Here is a 23,504-nt window from a genome sequence, read left to right on the forward strand (position 1 = left end):
TTAATGCAAATTACTTTTCAAAATGGAGGAATGACCAAAATGCAAGACTATATTTCTTATATTAATTATTTTATATTTTTATCAACTCTTTTGTGCAGTAAATTTGGTTCTTTTTACTCATAAATTCTGAATATAGTCAAATTATACATTATTTATTTATAAATTTATAATATGCGACAAATTTCATATAGCTTGTGATGTATGTTAATTTATTAATTTATATTCCAATATTTATATATTATAATTTATTTACATTTCAAAGTATTATATAGTATATATCTAAATATTGTAATATAAAAAAAAAGCTTTTTATTAAATGTATGTATATATATGTATATAAAATCTATAGGCTAGTTTCCAACAACAGGAAATTTTAGGATTCTCTGTATAAAAATATTTAGGGTGTCTTTCCTTCATTCCCTAGCGAATAACCAATCCATTCCAATCTTGTTGTTCATGAAAATTGGACTTTTTTATAAAAATTTCAAGCAATAACGAAGATGGCGTCTGTGACGTCCCGCCATAACCGTTTGATATGCATGATTCTTTGAAAATATCAACAATATTATCAACAATTATTTTGTAGAATTGTGTATTTAATACTGATTCTTATATACGAAAAAGAGTGAACGATAAAATATTTGCATTTGATTGGAATGAATAATGAAACATTATATTTATGACTTAAAATTATTTTTGTATTATAAAGGTAGATATATATTTATAAAATACTATTATCGTTTTAAAAGAAAAATAAAATTATAAACGTCATTTGTAAATAATGTCTTTATTATTTTATTTCAGACTGCGCTTTGGATCTATCTGCAACCTAAATGCATTTTATCTCGTTTAATTTTTAAGACGTATTCATACAGCGCTAAATCAACATTAATATTACATTACTCAATGCCTTTAAAAGTATTGTGTGCTTTTCTTAAGTAAGTTTCTTATTCTTGTGCTTATTTTATATATCATTGAGAAATTATTTTTACAGAAACTTGAATTTTTCTTCAGATTTTCAGATTTTAATTACATGTGACGCTTTTCTAGATGTAACTTATACTTAAATATTATATATACACACACACACACACACAGATTAGATATGATTCTTTAGAACAAAACTGATTTAAAATTAAAAATTGATTGTTTCAATTATTTCAGATATATCAAGCCATGGATATAGAAGCTTCTATAGCTGAACGATTAGAAAAACTAAGACAATGGCAAATAGAACAACAAGAAAGGCTATTAAAACAGCAACAGATGCAAAGAGAGGTTTTAAGCAACGAGCAGAATCGTATTTGCAAAGCACTTGGTTTGACGATACATGATCTTAGTGACATCATCGAAAATACAGAAAATGTTACGCATGGGATAAAGACAGATGGGACAATATTTGACGAAGAAGCTTCAGATTTCCAATGTAATGCGAAAAATTTGGATAATGCGTTGAAAATGATCGACAAAGAAGTATCGACTCAAAATGCTAATGCATTGTATGAATCTTGTAAGGAGGAAGAAGCTAAAGATTCAGACATCTCCGCAATTGTTGATAAAAATAGAAATTCGGTTAAACGTTATAATTCCGGTATATTATCGCCAGACAAAGAATTAAATGCAAATTTGTTGATAGAAGGAATAAAACCGCTATCGTTGGATAATGCGGTTTCGAATAGTTGTATCCCAATTGACGATATTCCTCTTCCTTCGCCTAAAAAGGATTTTCAAACACTACTGGAAGAGAAATTGAAGAGAGAGTCAGAAGCTACGTCAAATGCGTGCGCTGATGCTAAGCCAAAGAGACCATTCCTCAAGAAAGGCCAAGGACTTTCGAGATTCAAAACCTCTGAAAATTCAAAACAACCAACAACTACAAGAAAGTGCAGCATGTCTTCAACTCCTAAACAATGTATCGATAAAAGTGATAAGTGCAGAAAATCCACTGTAGTCTCGAAATCTCCAAATAATTTCGTAACAGGTGGAAAGCGACAGTTGAGCCTAAAAAGTGTTCCATTACCGAGAAACAAGATCGTTGGTAAATCCGGATTTGTTACTCCAAGTAAACAAGCTGCTTCCGATCGAACAAGATACACGCAGGAGAATACGTCGGATTCCGATTCGAAGATGGACAGAGAATTGGAAGAAATGAGGATATTCGAACTCATGGAAGAGAAAGCGAAGAATTCTAGCTTCTGTTCGACATCGAGCACGGTGCTGGCATTTTTGCAGCAGTCCTCGCCGTTTAAAATAAAGAAGGGATTGAATTCTACAGGCGAAGATGATGTAGAATCAACATCTCAACGATCTGCACACGTGGAAAATTCAAAACCTAGGATACAGCATCAGTTGGAACAACTTAGCATTCATAAACAGTCTCGTATTAGTGCCACCGTCGATCCTCACTTAAATACAGTACCTGTCAATGATGCGCAAGAGAGGAAACATTCAACAAATGCTGAAGAAGTGTCGCAAAGTGATAAAGTACATAATGATTGTTTGGAAAATCACGATCTAGATATTATCACAGCCTCATCATCATCATCAGACAGCGATGAAGAGGCAGACACTTCCAAGGGGAATAATTTAGCGCGCGATAGTGAATCTTCGGATGCAAATCATCGCGTTAGATTCTCAGAATACAACGAATACAGAACTATAGATATAACTGACGCGGCAGATCAATCTTTCAGAGATTCTCTCGAGCAACAAGACTGGAACGATGAAACGTCAGAGTTGTCCGACGTTGAAGAGAGATTTGTGCCGTTAAATTATGAGAAACAGATGTCTTCCCTGAAAGTTACGAGCGATGAAGAAACAATCGATGTCTCGAGACGGTTGTTCTTGCGGGAACATATAACGAAGGATACATATTATCGCTTAACGAAGGCTGATGAAGAAGAAAATGAAGAAGAAATGAAGAATATATACGAAGATGATGAGTGCACGATAATAGAAGAAATTGTCGAAACGTCCGACGAAGAAGAGCAACAATCCATCCTATCATCATCATCATCGTCATCGTCAGACGTTCAGAGGAAAAAATATATATTGAAAAGCGAGCCGGAGAAGAAGCTAATAATGGAGAAGATAGCGAAGATACACTCGAATGCGAAAGATATCGATTCCTATCCATCCGAGGACCGAATAAATCGAACAAATGATACTAGAACCTTCGAACCTGAACTTCTGAAGAGCCGTTTGCTGGAACTCGAGAAGGAGATCGACATATTTCGGAAGGAGAGCGCGGCTTTGTTGCTTCAGCGGCGAAACCTGCAGGAGGAACAGACGAGCCTGCGTAAGGATTACGCGGAGAAGGAGAGGAACTTCGAAGAGAACCGAAGAAGAGTGGAGAACCGATTGGAAGAGGAGAGGAAGAGGCTGGCCCGCGAGAGGATCGCGATGGAGAATCGAGTTCGCGACGCCCAGGAGAAGGCGAAGCAGAACAAGACGGAGAGGCAGAAGGCGCAGGATTTGCAGGAGCAGTTGGACAAATTGAGGGAAGAGCTGAGCGTCAGGGAGAGCAGATGGACAGCCGCAGAATCCAGGTACAAGAGTGAACTTCGCGTACTAAGGGCGGAAGTTTCGAAGCTGAAGGAAGAACTCGCGAGTCTGCGGAACGTCAAGAAGACAAACCTCAGAAATACCAGGAAAAGTGGACAAATGATCACCAAGGCTATCAATCAAATTAATAGACGTATCGTCGCACCTCCGTCCAAAGAGCCTCCGGCGAAGATGATGTCTTCGTCGGATTTTTCTGCTCCCGAAGATAAGGATGGGGACAAGTCGATGGAATCGATTGTAAAAACTGTTTATATAAACGACGATTTAGAACAAGTAGATAATATATCTGTAGATAATAAGAAAGTAGAGTCTAAACAAGTCGGGATTGCAAGTTCGCAGCCAAAATGCAATAAAGCGACAAAATTCCCGGACGAAAGCATCGCGAGGAAGAAGCAGTATTTGTATGAAAATTTGCTGAAAGACGCGACATCGGATCTCCTGGAGGATCAAAATCCGAGTCACATTAAACGAGATGTGAATAATGAGGACGATATAAGGATGCAAAATCGGATACATGAGAAGAGTCCTAGCTCTACGTCATGTCCCTCCTCTCTTCGTCATCGGACCAGCGAAGCGAACACTAATAAGGACGTGAAACAGATACAATATTCGGACGGACGTGTAGAACATTGGTATCCGAACGGTAATGTGAAGAAAGTCTTTCCGGATCGAGGAATCACGAAGATGATTTATTATAACGGGGACGTTCGCGAGACGGACAAGGATGGAAGAGTGAAATATTTCTACGCCACGACTAGGACTTGGCATACGACGACTCCGGATGGCTTTGAGATTTTAGAATTTCCCGAGTATGTTTTTATTTGTGCCCCCTTATATCGTCTTTTTTATTATTACATTTATCTTTCGGATTTATTTTTTGCGCTTTATTTTTATTTTTTATACTGAAATAATCAATATGCATGATGAATAAAAAATATATACATATTATATATATATTATATATATATATTTTTTTTCATATAAATATTCATATATATATGTGTGTATATACATATAATATAAAAAAAATGTGAAAAAATATATATAATATTTAAATGATTTAAAAAAAAAATATATATATATATACATGTGAATATTAATATATATTAATAAATGTAAATATTAATATTAATATTAAATATATAATAAATATTAAATATAATATAATAAATATTAAATATGAATATATATATATAATATTATTAATATTAAATTATTAATATTAAATATATCTTATGTATATATAAATATTAATATGAAAAAAAAATATAATTAAAGATAGTTAAAAAATATAAGTTAAAATAAATATTTATATATGAATATATGAATATTTATATATGATTATATAGTCGTATGAATATTTATATAAAAAAATATATTTATAGCGGTCAAGTGGAGAAGCGTGCATCGGATGGTACCATTGAAGTTTCATTCCCAGACGGAGCTGTACGAATAGCACAAGCGGATGGTACAGAAAAATGGTCCCTGCCGGATGGAACGATAGCGGAAACCTTTAATAATGGCGATAGAATTCTGACTTTACCGAATGGCCAGAGAGAAATTCATACGAAAGAGCACAAGGTAAGAGTAACTAGTTTAACTTCAATTTTACAATTTTTTTAAATATACTATTTTGATTCATTCGTATAAAACACACATCTCGCCTTTTTATTTAATAGTAGTAATAATAATATATAATATAATAATTATATTATTGTATATTATATTTATATATTTATTATTATATATTATTATATATTATATATTATATATAATGTATAATATAATATAATAATAATATATAATAAATATAATATATAATATTATTACTATTATAATATAATATTATATAATATTATTATTACTATTATTAAATAAAAAGGCGAGATGTATCTTTTATACGTAATATAATATAATTTATTATATAATAATTATTATATAATAATTTAATAATAGTTATAAGTACATTTCAGTTAATGTCGCACATACATTCAAAATGTCAATTTTTCAGAGACGAGAGTATCCCAATGGAACTGTCAAGCTAGTTTATGTGGATGGTACTCAAGAAACACGCTATTTTAACGGAAGAAAACGATTGAAAGACAAAGATGGTAATCTTTTAATGGATTCATACGATAATTAAGTTTTTTTTGCACCAAGGATATTTATTATAATGAATTTCAGTAGAAATTATACAGTGGAATCCCTCTATTCTGAAATTGTTTCTATTCTATTGATTACCTATATTGTGAATTCGAAACATTGCCTTTATTCTAATGATATATATACGTGTGCTGAATGAAAAGTTGATCTACTGATTAGTTATTGGAAAAGAATTCTTAATATTCTAGACACCAAAAATTTCTATCCAATATCTAATTAGCACATTCCAATAAATAATAATGTAATGTCAATCAAATGAATAATACAAGAGAGGGAATTTCAGTTTACAAAAAAAGAGAGAAAGAAAAACAGCTGATTCATAATATAACAAGATTCTATAGGAATCAAAAAAATCTATGTATCAGGTGTTTTTGAATAATTAATGTACAATTAAGTTACAAAACAGTAGCATGAACAATAATTCATATTGCGCATAATATAACTATTTTTTATAGAAATCTAAAACTTAATGTTAATTTTATTATAAAATAAGCGAATATAAAGTAATACAGAGGATTATATATATTTTTCTAATTTATGAACAATCGCTAAAGATACTTGATATTGTTATTGTTACAAATATTTAATCGTCTATACCTAAATGAGAATAATACATGAAAATATATGGCGCATTGTTGTATAGATAGAAATCTACATCCCTTCTTCTATTTCTATATTGTACAGAAAACTTTAAGAAATGCCTTCATTTCTGAGTTTGACAATTTCAGATCATGATGCACGAATATTTAGACACGATTCGTCCAGACAATATCTAAACCAGAAGTGAAAGCATTTCTGTTGAAAGATAGATCAAACCTAATGAGGAGATAATGTTATTAATATAGAAAATAACGTATAATTTATTCACGTTAGCGAAATAAATTTAGTATAGCATGTTGTCGTTCTGTCAAAAACTGCTGATCCGAATAAATTTATATTATTATTACTAAAAGTATAAATTTTAAATATTACACAAGATCAATTTATTTATTATTAAAATGTATCAAAATTAAGTAATACCGAAAAAGAAGATTAATCGAAATTTGAAAATGAATCGCGCGCAAAAGAATAATCGATTTTTCTAATATTTAATATTTAAACCGGAAGTGAAAGCATTTCTGTTGCCTCAGAAAAGATAGGACAAAAATAAAGAGATAATTTTATTAATATATAGAAAATAATATATAATTTGTTCACGTTAGCGAAAAGTAAATTTAATACAGCATATTGTTCTGTCAAAAACAGCTGATCCGAATAAATGTATTACTATCTCAGTAAATTTTAAATATATTACACAAAGTAAATTTATTAATAAAAATGTATGTAAAATCAAGTAAAACCGGAGAAGAAGATTAATCGAATTTGAAAACACATCGCAAAAAATAATCTATGGTATAAATAAATCCAGTATAGCATGTTATTGCGTTTGTTCTGTCAAAAACAGCTGATCCGAATAAATTTATTACCAACAATATAAATTTTAAATATTACACCAGGCAAATTTATTTGTATAAATGTAACGAAATAAATAAGCAACATCGGAGGAGAAGATTAATCGAAATTTGAAAATAGATCGCAGGAGAATAATCGATTTTTTAAATACAATCGATTAATCTCGATTGCCCTTCTTTAGACAAAGAGAGAGAGAGCGAAGAGAGACATTTTACTATACATTCTCAAAATATATTCACATATGCGTTACACGCGTATAAACTCTACCTCGTAATCGATAAAATTATATTTTAAATAACGCGCATATACAAAATAGTACAACGAAAACGTCAGAAGTGTCAAAATCCAAGCGTGACGCATAAAGATAAACGAGAATAGAAAAAGAAGGAGGAAGAAGGGAGAAAACGATAATAAATATAGAGAGAAAAGCGACGGGACTAGCAAAGGTGGATCCTGGTTGTAATAGTTACACGGTGGTGGCGACAGTGTTGTGGTAACAGCTGTAAGGCTACTTTCCGCAGCGTTCTAGATATCGTGGGAAAAATCGCGTTATTTCGAGGGTGTCCGATCCTAGTATCGCGAATCTGTACCCCAATTGTTTACGACGAGGTGTGACGTGTAAGACTATTACACGGCGTTACAACACACATACCTCGGATGAGGATAAGTAGCTGAATGCGGTCAGCGGGTCGGCCAGTTCGTACACAACAACATCTCTGACTCTGACACGCCATGACGTCTCGCGTCTCCAGCTGATGTCACTCGCACTTTTGACAGCTCGTCGGACGTTTATTTATTTCCTCCATCCTCGGCGGCGGGCGAGAAATTGCGCAATCATACAGGAGGAGAGGAGGAAAGTAGTCCTCCCTCTCTCTCTCTAGCTCTCTCTCTCTCTCTCTATCTTTCATGCGTGATTCGGTGGTGATCCGATAAAAATAATAAGTCGAGAGATGGCCGAGCTGGACGACTTATTTCACACGGATCAATATGTAGGCCCGGAACGTCTCACGGATCTCTGCTTCAAGCTGATCTGCGAGAACCTGGACATCGTCTCGCTCAAGGGTAGACGCGGTCATCGGATACTGCGGAAGGGCATCATCTTCCCCAGCGAGATATGCGACAAGATCATCGAGTATGCGCAGCACAGCGAGGCCACCGAGGACGACGATTGTTTCTTCTCGATTTTTAAGAATTTAACAGCCACCCGATTGAAACACGTTAAGATATCCAATTGCAGCCTCACCGATGTCTCCGTCAACACTGTTGTCAATCACAAGCTCTACGAGCTGGAGCTCACCGATTGCAGTAACTTGACGGAGCACTGTATAGAGTATATCAATGAGAATTCGGAGAATCTGCACAGTCTGGCGTTTCACGGCACTTCCATGGTTGTACCGTCGAGTTTGAATGCGGGTAAGGATGTCTGTTGCGTGGAAATTGTTTGTTAAGTTATTTACAATTCTTGTTTCTTGCAGCCGATTCATCCATCGATTACTACGAACGAGGATATGTCTTTAAAACGCCAAACCTGAGACGTCTGGCATTGGGATACGTAGGGATACCTGCGTCGGAATACGCCATCCTTCTGAAGGGATTAACCAATCTGACGCACCTGGACCTGTCGAATAGTTTTGACATCGACACCTTCGAATTTTATTACCTGGTGCCGAATCTAGTGTCCTTAACTTTGTACAACGTCAAAGTCAATACTGATCCAAAATCCTTCGTTAGGAATATCTGTCAATTGAAGAATTTAAGGTATAGTAAGGTAGCTGTAATATAATTATATAAATAGTATAAGAGCGTTGCGAAACACTTGGCACTGTGAAATTTTCTTACAACTTTAAAAATGAGATATGGAAAAGTAAGTTTGTATATCGGATACGATAAAGATTTAATGTGAAATATTATTTTTACAGGCATTTGGATATATCGCAATCGAATTTCAAGCATGGACAGTTTGATAATCCCAATAAGATTTTATGTGATTTAGTGAACGGTTTACCCCAGTTGGTATCCCTAGATATCGGCGGCACGAATCTCGCGGGTAGAGGCGTAGCCGAACGTCCTGTCTATACGAAAATTGAGGATTCTAATTTCGGTCAGCTTTCTGACATACCAGGTCTTGCGTCCAGGATAAACAAGCCGTTACAATTTTTAGGGCTTTACGGTACTGCTCATGGTGCTTGCAGGAGGCATGATATACCAGCAAAAGTGGTGAGTCGCACATATGATTAAGGTTTTAAAATACAAATGTAAAATTAATAAAATATAATATTAAATTATATTATAAAATATTATATTATATAATTAAATTATTAAATAATATTATATATTAAATATAATATAATAATATAATATTAAATATAATAAAATTAATAAAATATAATAAAATTAATGAAATAAAAATATTAATCTCTTTTCTTCATCTTTATTGATTGTCATGCGGATTTTTTATTTCCACAGGTGGCTGGTGACGCAAACGAAGATCAAATATTGATCGCAGCTCACGTTTGTATGGACAATAAGCAGGAATTATTACAAAAGGTCCTGAGTGACCTGTATCACGTATTTAGGTATGAAAATTGTCATAGAATGGATCAAGCCTTGTGTACCGTCTTGGAAGCGATGGAAAAGCATCCAGCGCAGAAGCATATACAGATATCGGGAAGGTATAGAATATAATATCTACGTTTTATTATTTACAAATCCCACTGCCGGGAAAAGTAATTGCGAGGCTTGAGAAAACATCATTAATGCTTGCACAATTTTAATTCTCATATTAATATTGCAGCGCCACGTTATTTTATATAGTGAAGATGAAGGAGAAGGGTGAACTAGTTGCGCGAATGAAGAGGAGGATTATCAGTACCTTACTTGCCGGCATGAGCGCGCACAGAGACGAGGAAACTATGATGAGGAACGGTTGTTTGGCGTTGTGTCAATTTCGCATACCACAAGATGTGGTTTGTATCATTTTCTTTCTTTTAAATTTTCGCATTGATAGTAACGTTGCATTTAATCGAATAAATTCTTTGCGATTAAATCGCTGATTATTGCACAGAAAACGTTTCTTTATTGAGATAATGTAACAAGTATAAATAATATAATATTAATATTCGTTTTTATATTTGATAATAATATTATATTATAATATTAAATATAATGTTAAAATTAATAAAATATAATAAAATTTATAAAATAAAAATATTAATCTTTTTTCTTCATCTTTATTGATTGTCATAATATTTAATATTATATTATTAAATATTATGACAATCAATAAAGATGAAGAAAAAAGATTAATATTTTTATTTTATTACATTTTATTAATTTTAATATTATATTTAATATTATATATAATATATTATATATTATAATATAATATAATATTATTTATACTTGTTACGTTATCTCAATAAAGAAACGTTTTCTGTGCAATAATATATTATAAATAATATTATAAATAAATATAATTAAATAAATATATAATTAAATTTAATTAAATAATTTAATTTAATTTATATGAGTAAATATAATTAATACATAGTAAAAGTGATAATATAACTATCGCAACATTGTCCTCATCATCGTCATCATCTTCAGCACCTTCAATTTTGTAGATGTCGAATTACGAAGCACTCGTGAAGGTGCTTCTACATTCAGCCAAGCATTCGGAACCAGAGAGTTTCGTCCAAAGAATCGGCATATATCTATTAAACTCTCTGGCCTGTCAAGTGGAAGGTAAAGAGAAGAAACTACTCGGCAAACTGGGTTGCGTCAAGACTATGTTAGAATTGGTCGAATACAGAGTGGAGTCCAACATATTTGACGACGTATTAGAGGTCGCATGGTCGACGATGTGGAACATGACGGATGAAACGTCCGTGAATTGCCAACGATTCTTAGACGAGAAAGGCATGGCGCTTTTCCTTCTATGCGTGAAGGTAAGGTTTTATCATTTTATATATGTTTGAGCGCGCATTTTTGTTTATATCGTAATAATATTTTCTCGTTTGTTTCCCTTAGCAATATCCGCATAAAGAGGAATTGCTGAGAAATATGATGGGTTTACTCGGCAATGTGGCGGAAGTTGAATATCTTCGGATCCATCTTATGCAAGAACGATACGTGACTGTCTTCGCCAGCTTGTTACGCTCTAATAGCGACGGAATTGAGGTTTCATATTTCTTTCTCTCTTTCTCTCTCTTTTCCTTCGATTAATTATCAATCGTCTATTTTTATTCGAACACTTTTTTCATCAATAATAATAGATATACCTCTTGCACAGGTTCCGTACAACGCTGCTGGAATATTGGCGCACATGGCATCCGATGGCCTTGAAGCTTGGACGATAGAGAAACCGACTCGCAACGAGGTTCTCAAATACATGGTACAGGCGATCGAGAGTTGGGACTTGAACGCGGAACGTAATATCAATTATCGCTCGTTCGGACCGCTATTGCGTCTGTTGGATGTATATCATACTTCTCCGTGTCAACATTGGGCTGCTTGGGCTCTCGCCAATCTCACCAAAGTATATCGTACGTATATGCGATTATTAATTCTCTCATACATACAGGATCTCCCAAAAGTCCTGCAACAGTCGAATGTCTCGAAAACAAAGGCTTTTTGAAAAAAATGTTTTAGGGCTTTAAGTGGCGCATTAAATAGTAACGTTAATGTGACTATAAATAGCATTGTTAAGGTCATGTAAAATTTACTTTGAAATTTTTTAAATCGAAATCCCTATTTTTGATTGCACATTCTTGTAATTTACCTCGGGAGCTCTTCAAAACACTATAATAAAGTTTTTTTTCATTCAGTGCTTTTCAAATTATAATGTTTGACATTTACAATATTTTGACAAAATACAAAATATCTTGTAAAATATTCAGCTTTCTAATCTTATCTTAATACTTTTATGCATAAAATAATTAGACAAATAATTGGTGTAAAGAAAATGTATAATTATTTTTAAGAAAATGTATACAATGTGCAACATATTTTTTCTTAAAAACAATTATGCGTTTTCTTCACACCAATTGATTGGTCTCATTATTCTGTGCATAAAAGTATTAAGGTAAGATTACCGAAAACTGAATGTTTTACAAAATATTTTGTATTTTACGTCAAAAATACTGTATCTTTCAAGCCTCATAACTCGAAAAATACTTAATGGCAAAAACTTTTAGTGTTTTGAAAAGCTCTTAAGATAAGCTACATGAATATGTAATCAAAAATAGGATTTTCCATTTAAAAATTTCAAAGTAAATTTTACGAGGCCTTAACAATGCTATTTATAGTCACATTTACTATTTAATGCGCCACTTAAAGGTCTACAACTTTTATTTGAATCATTTTTCTCAAAAAGCCTTTGTTTTCGAGATATTTGACTGTTGCAGGACTTTTGAGACACCCTGTATATGTGTCGCGAATACATATATGTCTTTTGGCTATTTTACAATGTCCGATGTTTGTTTTAGCATTCAAATATTGCGCATTAGTGGTCAAGGAAGGAGGAATGGAGAAATTGCATACAGTGATAGCGGATCCTAGGCCGTACGAGCGTATAAAGGAACTCGCGAACCTAGTGATTGAAAATTGCTATCAATACGAGACCCATTCCGACGATGTAAACGTTTCTCATTCGGCCTTAGACCCGGAATATAGTCTCGATGGTTAAGAGAGAGGTCGTTAGAGTAACGTACACACGTTGCATAACTTATGTCGTCTCCTTATTGTTATAGACAAGGCAAATTATAATTAGTACCATTATAACGAACGAACAATAGCGGAGAAATTTAAGGAATTTAATTATATATAGGAGCCCAGATTAAGGCTCCTGCATACTCGATTGCCAAGTCCGTAAAATTTGTACGACAGCGCCACATTTGGCAAAACTATAAACTATAAAGCGTGAAAATGACATAAATTATTCTTGCGACTTACAGCGTCATTTATCGTTTTAGTGCAGTGTTTCTATTTTTAAAATAATTGTTATAATGTTAAAATATACCGAAGACTCTCATTTTGTTATAATTTAATATGTAAAAGCAAATATTTATTGCGAATCGGATCTATCGATTACAAACGCTATTTTATTGAAAAACATTTTTATTTTAGCGTACGTCGCAAGAATTTTCATGATATATTTTCTCGCTTCTGACGTCATCCAATTCAAGATGGCTGCAGTGAGTATGCAGGAGCCTTAAAAAAAAGGAGAAAAAAAATGTTAAGAAATCAATTCCACGAGACAATTTCTTCGAAAAAAAACGATGGAAACGAACGGATGCTCAATATTATAATTACAAAAAGTATGCATGTGTGTATACATATATGTGTATGTGTATGTGTATGTGTGTGTGTGTATGTATGTATGTATGTATGTATGTATGTATGTATGTATGTATGCGTGCGTTAAAGCATATAAATGCAGAGTATTTTGAGACGACTATTCAATTTCCGGCAAAAATATACCGGTATATATTATTGCCAATAATTAATAGTCGAACCTTGAACCGAGAATACTTTGTCCGATCGATGTACATAGTCCGCTTAATATCAGTCGAGCCTTCTTCATATTCTGATCACCCCTAATTATTCTTAATGAGCTAAACTTCCATAAGAGCCGAGCGCTTCTTCTCTCTCGTGTTGTTCTTTCATTAAATTGTACATTTCGCCACTTTGTCATGCATAGAATGAAAATGACTAGTGAGTTTATTACATGCGTAAATATGTAATTGTAATGGAATTTTCATTTTGCGACATTGGAAGGAATAAGAGCCGGGGGAAACTGAGGGAATAATTCAAAATAAGAAAGATTGTTTTGTTGTCTTGATGTGAGTTTTTAAAATACAGAAGTCTGACTGTCTGAAAAGAGAGCAAAAATAGATAATTGCAGCTAATAATGCAGTTGCACATTTATTACTTGTCTTTAACTAAGCGTATTTAACTTTCATACGATATGTGGATGTATGTTTTGATCTTTTTCCCCCCTTTCCCTTGCTTTCTCTCTATCTTTCTCTTGTAGATATATATATATATATATCATAGAAATAATTTTTGTTTCCATAGTACGATTTTTTCAACACGAACATGACAAGATATACTTGAAGAAGAATCTCTTGTGTGTAAATAGAATTATGTGGAAATGCAGTATACTAAATTTAAATGTTTTGTATGTTATCGTTATTACTGTATTAAAAAATTTTTCTGAACAAAAATTCAATCAATTTGTACCGATTATATATAATTGAACGTATATTCTTAATAAATTTCCAGCTTTGTCTTTTATTGTAGGCTGGGCAATTAGGAAATGTGCAAAGTGAATAATTACAGCGAGTGTCAATAACGTATGTGACGATGATGTAAGCAAATAATACATCAAAGCATACCTGGTTTGTTTAATGTATAATATAGTATGATCTATAAGAGATTAATTCAAATACGCCTTTTATTTTTCCTTTTACCTTTTCTTTTTTTTTTTCTTTTTTTTTCAAGAAATAATTGCGTTATTGATGATTGTAAATATATGTATTGATGTAAAGATTTCTTCTCTCTTTAATTCATGATGACGATATATTTCGATGTGATAAATAAAGTACAATAATAACAGTAATATAATTAAAAAATAATAAAACATTAATATGAATAATAAATATCTTGTTCAAATCGTACGAATTTTGTATAAAAAATTGATATATATTAATCAAAGCACAAAAATTCAATATTGATAAATGATAATTTTAATTAATTTATTATATGGAAATATATTTAGTATAAAATAATATTAGATAAGCAAAAAAAAGTAATGTACGTTTCCTGTACTATAAAAGCCGACTCGTGTGTATTTGAAACGAAATATTATTATTAATAAATTATAATATACACGTATTCTGAATATATTAATATTAATATTAATAATATAATATTTACAATATTTTATTAGAATTTATTAATATTAAAATAAATAATATATTCAGAAATTAATTAATATACTTTTAATATTTAATTATAAGAATATTAATAATATTCTTATAATTGTATTATTAATAATATTAATATTAATCTATATAATTATATTAATATTAATTTTAATATAATTAATTAATAATATTAAAATAATTATATCAATATAATTAATATTAATATCATTATAAGAATATTATTAATATTCATATAATAAAATATTCGAATTATTTGATCGATTGACCAATCGGGACGAAGGAGGGAAAGATTCTGTGCTCTGATTGGCCAATCGAAGCGTCTCGAAACATTCGTCGCGTCGAATAGAGCGCCCTCTACAACTAGCTTGTCCTGCGCACCGATTGGTCGTCGGCTAGTAAGTTCCTAGGGTCCCTCGCGGCGGCAGCCAATCACGGCGCGACGCCTGACGTCACGCGACGAATGAAACGTCAGCCGTCTGACGTTGCGTTGTATGTTATGAAACGCCACTTCGAAAACTCGCGTGCCGACATTTTATCTACTCCGGTCGATGTCGTGATCCAACTTGGCGTGGACTCTACGAAAGGACTTGTGAGAATCGGAAATCTATAAAGGAGAAGAGGAAGATTGCGCTTTTATCAAGGCGCCCTGTCGCGCGGATCGAAGGCTCGATTGTAATCGCCTTCTTCGTCGTGATATAATAAGGAGAAACGAAGAAGCCTACGTATTCTCTTCTAAACTCGTCACGGTAAGCCCTCCGTCCCACGTTTTTCCCCGAGATTTATACGCGAGATATGAAAAGATGTCGATATTGCGGCCGTTATTTTCAATCGAATACAATATTATCGGTTTAGAATTTTTTTCTTCCACCACAAATCCGTGATGATTTTCAGAGACTAAAGGACATAAGTGTTTCCCTTTTGGCATCGTTATTATTGTCCACGATGATTTCCTTCGATGTTGTTTGTTTAACCAACTATTTCGTTATACTATTTCTATTTTTTTTTTTTTTTTTTTTTTTTTTTTTTTTTTTTTTCCCCCATGAAAAATAATTTATATGTTTCATTGTGCGAGTATTTGTGTGAATATCGATCATAGGATTAATCTGACTGGCAACTTATAGCGGTGAGGAGGCTATCAATGTATATTTTCTGGATATATAATCTGTAATCGCATACTTTGTGTGTGTATAAAAATATTTGTGTTTTGTCCATAGACTATTGACGCTGCATCAAGGAGATTACAGCCTCCTTTCTCTTTCTCTCTATCTCGTTCATCAATAAGTTGCAACCATGAGCTATGGTTACAATAAATACAGGTTGGTAAAGTACGTTCATTAATGTCGCAGAGGGTTGCATTTGATCTGCAAGATTAATACAAAATTATTTGCTTTAATATGACATCTCGATAAATAAGCCTCCTGCGTACTTCAAACAACACTTTTATACAACTTTACGCCATATATTTTTTATATAAAATGCTATATTTGCTATATTTGCTATATTATCAAGTTTCTTCAATTGTGATCACGAAATAGTCAAAAAAATTTTTTGGATAAAGATATTGAAATGTATCGAGACATTAAATATTAAAAATAAATAAAGTATAATGACAAAATTGTTTGAATCTTTTTTTATTTTTAGTTCCACCATGAGCTCTCGCGGCCGTGGATTTATTCCTCGTGGAGGTGGGTCTTACAGAGGTCGAGGTGGTGGCGGAGGGAACGAATGGAGTAGTGGTTCAGCAGGTGGAAATTTATCTGGCAGAGGAGGTTATTCGTCCTCAAGAGGCGGTAGATTCAAATATTCTACAACAAGCTATGATTCTCGCTCCAAATATAATTCAGGTAGCATTCATGAAATACATGTGATCAGTATGTACTTAAAAATGTGCACAATTAGGGATTATCATGTGAAATCATGAAACTTGCGATACAAGGAACAATAGTCAAAATAAACCAACAATTTTGCTAATGTCAATTTGACTTTTTGTAATAGGAGGATCCGAGAGATATTCGAGCAGGGGTGGTCGTGGTGAACATTCGAACAATTACAAGAGGCCTCGTGTAAGTATATATATTTAGATACTTATTAGATATATTTAAATTTATACAGGGTGTGTCAAAAGTCCTGCAACAGTCAAACATCTCGAAAACAAAGGCTTTTTGAGAAAAATGATTCAAATAAAAGTTGTAGGGCTTTAAGTGGCGCATTAAATAGTAATATTAGTATGTATATTTATATGTATACAGGGTGTTTCAGAAATAGGTGGCCAAACTTTAAGAGCACTCTGTATATATTTAGATATAGTATATATTTAGAATACATATGGAAAAATCATAAATGCCTTTTTGTACAAGATATTGAATATATCTTTTTTAGGATTCCTATTCTGGAAGGGACGACCATCGATCATCCAGCGACTCTGCGCGTAAAAGGATAAGAAGTGATTCTTATCAGGTATGTATTCTGTCCCTCTCACTTTTTTCAATCTGCTCCATCTGTTTATATGTCACATAAGATATAATTACTAATCTAACTATAAAGATTATACGTACGGTATATTAATTTGCAACAATCTCTGGTAGCCATTGACATTTTATTATATAATTGAGCAATCATTTTTAATTGGGAGAGATTTAAATATCATTTCTCTATATCTTATATATGCTTGAAAACGATGGTCCTGAAAGCTTGTTTCATTTGTCGATTAAGATATTAGACCGATTAAGATTAAAAGTTACACATGAAGGAGTAGCAAATAATTTTCAGGACACTCGTAATGTAAGAAAAAAAAATTGGCGTTGCTCTTTTTAGTGCGAAGCATTCATAAGTTGTCACTTTCCTTTCAAGCGACGCGTGCCAACGGCTACTCGAACACTCGTTCTTTTTGCGTTGGGGCACTACTGCGGTGGAACGCTACGAAAGAACGTCAAATTATTAAAAGATAAAATTATTCAAAGATGAAACGATACCTAGATGGTATTTATATAACGTTGCCTACCATATTACTCGCACATATGAGTCGTATTAAAGTTTGAGAGCTGTTTAAAAAAAAAAAGTCTGGGAAAACAAATCAAACGAATAGATGTATACGCATATATGTGCGAGTTGCATCACGTTTATTCCCCGTATTTAAATAGAGCGATAAGCGCAAGTTAAGCTAATTTACTATGCAGTAATAACGATGAGAGTAGAGAGAAAAATTGTAGAAAGGATGGAATGCTCCGACATATATATATTGCCTTATGACATATGGAATTTTCATAACGCAAGGGTGCAAAGTACCATCTATATAAGCACCCGTTGTCTCTAAATTATGTCAAAAGTTATATATAAATTATATGAGAGCGCAAAAAAAGATATTTTTGAGTAAATATATATATACATATTCGTAGACCTTTCCAATTAAGACGTACGTTCGACTTTGTTAACAATGACATGGAGATTTAAAAGAGAATTAAAAAACGCTTAAAGTCCCTATACGCAATGAATAAGGAAAAAATACTTAGAGAGGGGATGATGTGAACGAGAATATAGATGATATATCAAAAATGAATATAGAGATACGTAATATATATCTCGTTATTCCCAGATGCGACCCAAGCACGACTATATATTTAGAAACGATTACATATATATATATATACAATATAGCAACAGCTTTGTTACTTTCGTGTTCGATTATCATCTTCGCACGAGAGATTCGATGCGTCATGGAGAGGAATTTCACATGTATATAATGAGAGATATAATTCGACTAAGTTGGAAAGGTCTATCGAGAAACATTATTATGTTACATACTACTTGTTATATCGAGTGCATCTCGTCGAGTGGATCGAAATGAGGATAGCTAGCCCAAGAGATTACATTTTTAACAGATTGACCGGTTACGCGAAGTATCAAAATGTATCATAATAAGGCATAATGAGGAAAATTTAGGGATTCTTATATATGTAGGGAAAGTCAAAAGTTATACATATGGTATATAGGTGAACGAATGGGTGTAGAAGCCGTGATTATTATAATCGCCCACTCTCTGATCATGATGGCTGGACCATTTTTAAATGGTAAACGATTAGCGCTGCATGCATGCGAAACCATAAAAAAAAAAAAATGATGAAAAACGCAAAAATAAATTTATAGAAAATAGAAACGTATATCTAAATCGATCAATCAATTTTTCATCCGGTCGATCGAGCAATCGCTTATATAGTATATCAGCTTAGCCATTTAGTCAATCACTCGTTGGACCCAGGGTAGCGCAGTTAAGACTTAAATAGACCTAAAGAACGAAGGAGTGAATCGAAGGTAAAGTAGGAAAGGGAAGGACGAGGAAAAAAGGATACGTAATTACCTAAGCACGCATACGTGTATACTTAAATATATATAGAATAGAATAAAGAGAGAAGCAGAAAATGAAAAAAAAAAAAAAGAGAGAAATGGAAGGAGACAGCACAATTGAATTTGATTTGGCAGGGTGGAGGTGGTAGCGGAAGCGGCTCGCAGAGGTACTCGTCTTACGGCGGCTCTTCAGCAGCGTCCGCCCCCTACGACGACAATAAGGGCTCGTCGTCGACCGGCGTTTACGAGGACAAGAGACAGAGCGAGCGCGCCTCGTCGTACCACCGTTCCGAGGACCGTCACTCCGCGTCGCGGAGCTACGCGCCCCCGCCACCCCCCAGGATTAGCGAAATGGCGCCGCCCCCGGCTCAGAGATACGTGTCGAGTCGCGGGCGAATGTCGCATCAGAGCTCGAATTACCGGGGTCGGATCTCGACCCGCGGCGCCGGCGCCGGAGGCGGCGGCAGCGGCCGAGGGGGCGCGTTTCACCGGGTCAGCTCGCGCACGGACGTCATCCTGGCACGCAAGCGTACCCTGCACTCGCTCGACTATCGTCGTAAGCTCCTGGGCTCGCGCTCGCGCGACTACGTCCAGCGTATGCGCATGACCACTACTACCAAGTTGCGCCGGAGGTAAATTTATTCATATCACAATCCTTCGTATCCTTCGATACAGCATCCTCCAGGTCAGGTCCACCTGGTGAGACCTGGACCCAAGACGATGATTAGAGAAAAAAAAAAAGCGAAAGCGATAGAAACGAGGTATCAGTATGTGTGAATAAATGCATAAGAGTAAATAACTATGTATGTCCAGGATGTACAAACAATTCGCACTCGAGATGTATAAATCTGAGCTGCCGAGAGAGAGCTTTTTGCAGGGTTCTATAATAAAGAAGGAATGTCATAATGATTATGTCTCTATGTGTGTATCATCAAAAAATAAAACGCAAATGTATATAGAATCGCTTTTGATACGAGAAGTAAAATAATTGTACACTTTATTCATCATGAGATGAGCTAATTCTCTTTAAATGTTTGATACACATAGCGACACGACTGTATAATAAATTTTTAGCGCACAGCCGAATGTGAAGAAATCCAAAAACGCGATGCAAAAAATAAAAAAAGACGAATAGTAGATACTTTTAGCTACGAAAAGCTTTTCATATATTTTGAGACATAAGATAGAAAAAAAAAAAAAAACTCGCGATATTTGCTCTCTACGTATCATCTGTCAGCTCCAAGTTTTGCTCGATGATACATGAAAGATGAAAGATGAAGGAGCACGAAAAAAAAATGGAACGAAGAAAAATAATATAAGTCAAAACAAAATTGCTGTGTCATTAGTAGCGGAACTAGGCTACCCGGAAGTAAAAAGGACTCGGGATCGGGAACCAGCGTGAAGGACAAGGATAGAGAGATGGCCAAAGCCATAAATGCCGAGTTTTCCGATGACGATGACGAAGAAGATGATAATAAGAGTAATTGGGACGACGAGGAGAAGGTAATTCAATCGTTATTTTGAGTCAGTCGAGTCATTTAACTCAATTCAGTTACATTATATTACGTACAAAGGTATGTAAACACGTAACATGAATATATGAATTAAAATTCAAGAATATACACTTGGGGATGAGTACAAATTGCGTTAAAACTTGATTAAAAATATTTAATCATTTTTTTATTCATTAAATATCAAACTGTCATCTGATGTTTAACGTTGGATTCTCACTAACGAGCAGTTTGTCTCGAGAAGCCTCTCAATAACATTATTACAATATTTTTGATATATATATATATAACTAATATTCTTCTGTTTGCACTCGAATCACTTGGTAATATTTGTTCAATGAACTTTACACAGCCGCACGAAGGCGACGAAGAGGAAGAACTGGAAGAGGAGGAAGAGAAGAAGAAGAAGGAGGACAAACGCAAGAAGGAGAAACAGGATAGAGAGAGGGAACATACCGAGGATGAGGAGGAGAAGGACGATGATATCAAAGAAGACGATGATGATCAGAAGAGAGAGGTGAAAGTTGTTCTTAATATATTAATTAGTCAGTATATGATAATTATTAATAATTATATTTGCACGATTACCACCATTATCCAACGTCTTTCTAACTTGCAAATTCATTTTATTATTTTATTTTATTTTATATATATTTTTTATCTGTTTGTGATGTCGGGTTCTACATCTTTGTTGGTTTTGTGATTTTAATTTTAATCTTATTTTATTTCAATTTTAATCAATTTTTTGACTCTAATTATAACGTCGACATTGATATTAGATTTTAAACTTTAATTTTAATTTTTAAATTTTGTATTTTAATTTTAATTTCACTGATGTTTTGTTCTGGTTGTCTAAAAGCGAAACGTTTAAAAGTTAAAAGTTAAACATCTAATTAATTAAGTGCAATTTGTTTGTTTTTAATTAGATTCGAAGGCCTGATATAGTTTATCCTCAATGTTTAATGCTTAATGTTATCGTATTTTATTTTTATTACTAATGTCATTATATATCGTAACTAAATCCGAAATTGGTGTTCTTTATATATACATATGTATATAACTTCAATTAGAGTTATAAGTTATAAGTTGAATTGATAATTTATAATTTAAATGTAGGATGTTATATTTAATTAATTATATTTATTAATTATATTTAAGTTAATTTCAATATAATCAATTATGTAATTAATTGTTAGACGTAAGATATACACACAAAATGAAAATACATATAAAAACAAATGTAATAAGCTTGAAGCCGTCCAAAGCCGTAAGGCAAGGATTAAAATAAATAATAATAATAATATATATAATATACTAATATAATAATAATAATAATAACAATAATATATATATATTTTTTTTTTAAATAAACAGGAAGACGAAGACGACGACGACGATGACAGGGACGATGAGGAACGGGGCGAAAACGAGAAAACGGAACGCGACAGGACTGCAGGTTCCGAAGAATTACCGAGCAGGCGGGACGGTAGAAAATTCATCAAACTCAAGTGTCCGCATTGCGCCCATCATAGCGTAACGTTCAAGGAATACTCGCTTCACCTGTTCTCCGGTCGTCATAGCGCGGCGATGAAGCGTATAGCGGCTCGACACAAGGCCACCCTCACGCGTATGAGAGTCGTCCAACGTCAGGAGCAGAGACGTATCGAGGCTCGAGACGCAGCACGCGGCACGTTGCCCTCCCGTACCATGTTTTGTGCCATTTGTAAGCTGAACTATCGCTCCTTGAAGGCTGCGCATCAATTGTCCGAGTCTCACCGTCAGATGAAACGATTCCTCACGCCCTTCTGCCGCGTCTGTCGCATCCAATTCCGTTCACCGATGTTCTTCGAAACGCATATGTGCTCCCTGGAGCATATCAAGGTAATTCTTCCATGCTGATAACGTTATTTAGTCCTGCCTTGGAACAGTATCACTAATGTAAGTTACTCGTTTCGCCAGAGAAAGAGTATACTGCGAGAAAGAATGAACGCGAATGGGAGCGGTGAAGCTGAAGCGGATTCGAGCGCGCCCGAAGAAGACGACAAGGAAGTTAATCTTGACAATTTTATGACATTGGATTCCGTAGGCGATGTGGACGGTACGTGACGAACGAATATATCGTGTATTTCTAATTTATTAAAGTGTCGCATTTAATTTTTATCTTTTTATAATTATTTTATATTATCATCTACAGAAGACGAAGAATCTAATGATAAGAAGAAGGAGAAGACCGAGGGTGAAAGTTCGAGCGAAGCGGAGAAAAAATCCAAGAGCAAACAAATGATAAAGGTCGGCGCGGAATATATAAAACGTGTCGAGGTACAATACTGCGAGTTGTGCAAGATATATCTGCCACGCAGCGAAAACACGGAAAGAGCACTTGCCCTACATTGTTCCATGCGCAGTCATCTTAAACGGTACATATAAACCATATGTATTTATCAATATGTCTTCAGCAGCATAAGTAAATAGATATATTAAAGACTTATACAGATTGTGTACTAGATATCTATACTATATATTA

The 23,504-nt window shown here is 33.8% G+C and overlaps 3 protein-coding genes across 5 annotated transcripts in view; all 3 read left to right on the forward strand.

The window, feature by feature from the left end:
- Window positions 1–368: 368 nt before the first annotated feature.
- Window positions 369–6,980, forward strand: Sas-4 (spindle assembly abnormal 4). Its single transcript, XM_083045580.1, has 5 exons — window positions 369–709; window positions 805–938; window positions 1,165–4,373; window positions 4,950–5,145; window positions 5,576–6,980. Exons 3-5 carry the CDS (start codon window positions 1,177–1,179, stop codon window positions 5,705–5,707), a joined length of 3,525 nt encoding a protein of 1,174 aa, XP_082901706.1. The 5' UTR covers window positions 369–709; window positions 805–938; window positions 1,165–1,176; the 3' UTR covers window positions 5,708–6,980.
- A 315-nt stretch (window positions 6,981–7,295) lies between these two features.
- Window positions 7,296–14,627, forward strand: LOC145940429 (protein zer-1 homolog). Its single transcript, XM_083045581.1, has 9 exons — window positions 7,296–8,592; window positions 8,655–8,937; window positions 9,099–9,396; window positions 9,646–9,851; window positions 9,974–10,145; window positions 10,803–11,126; window positions 11,209–11,358; window positions 11,471–11,723; window positions 12,666–14,627. Exons 1-9 carry the CDS (start codon window positions 8,130–8,132, stop codon window positions 12,863–12,865), a joined length of 2,349 nt encoding a protein of 782 aa, XP_082901707.1. The 5' UTR covers window positions 7,296–8,129; the 3' UTR covers window positions 12,866–14,627.
- Window positions 14,628–15,623: 996 nt separating this feature from the next.
- Window positions 15,624–23,504, forward strand: part of LOC145940443 (uncharacterized) — a 9,279-nt gene continuing 1,398 nt past the window's right edge. The window contains exons 1-11 of one of the 3 annotated variants that reach the window (XM_083045611.1): window positions 15,624–15,874; window positions 16,343–16,444; window positions 16,770–16,972; window positions 17,124–17,191; window positions 17,508–17,585; window positions 19,605–20,101; window positions 20,816–20,972; window positions 21,333–21,497; window positions 22,355–22,861; window positions 22,940–23,078; window positions 23,175–23,397. In XM_083045611.1, coding sequence (XP_082901737.1) covers window positions 16,419–16,444; window positions 16,770–16,972; window positions 17,124–17,191; window positions 17,508–17,585; window positions 19,605–20,101; window positions 20,816–20,972; window positions 21,333–21,497; window positions 22,355–22,861; window positions 22,940–23,078; window positions 23,175–23,397 — 2,063 coding nt within the window. In that variant the 5' untranslated portion in view covers window positions 15,624–15,874; window positions 16,343–16,418. Of the gene's footprint in view, window positions 15,875–16,342; window positions 16,445–16,769; window positions 16,973–17,123; window positions 17,192–17,507; window positions 17,586–18,088; window positions 18,108–19,604; window positions 20,102–20,815; window positions 20,973–21,332; window positions 21,498–22,354; window positions 22,862–22,939; window positions 23,079–23,174; window positions 23,398–23,504 lie in introns of those variants that run through there. The other 2 variants (XM_083045610.1, XM_083045612.1) reach the window with 2 other exon arrangements.

This window comes from Prenolepis imparis, unplaced genomic scaffold (genome assembly GCF_030444845.1).
Source record: "Prenolepis imparis isolate NDT839.2.m4 unplaced genomic scaffold, iyPreImpa1.0 SCAF_9, whole genome shotgun sequence".
NCBI lineage: Eukaryota > Metazoa > Arthropoda > Insecta > Hymenoptera > Formicidae > Prenolepis > Prenolepis imparis.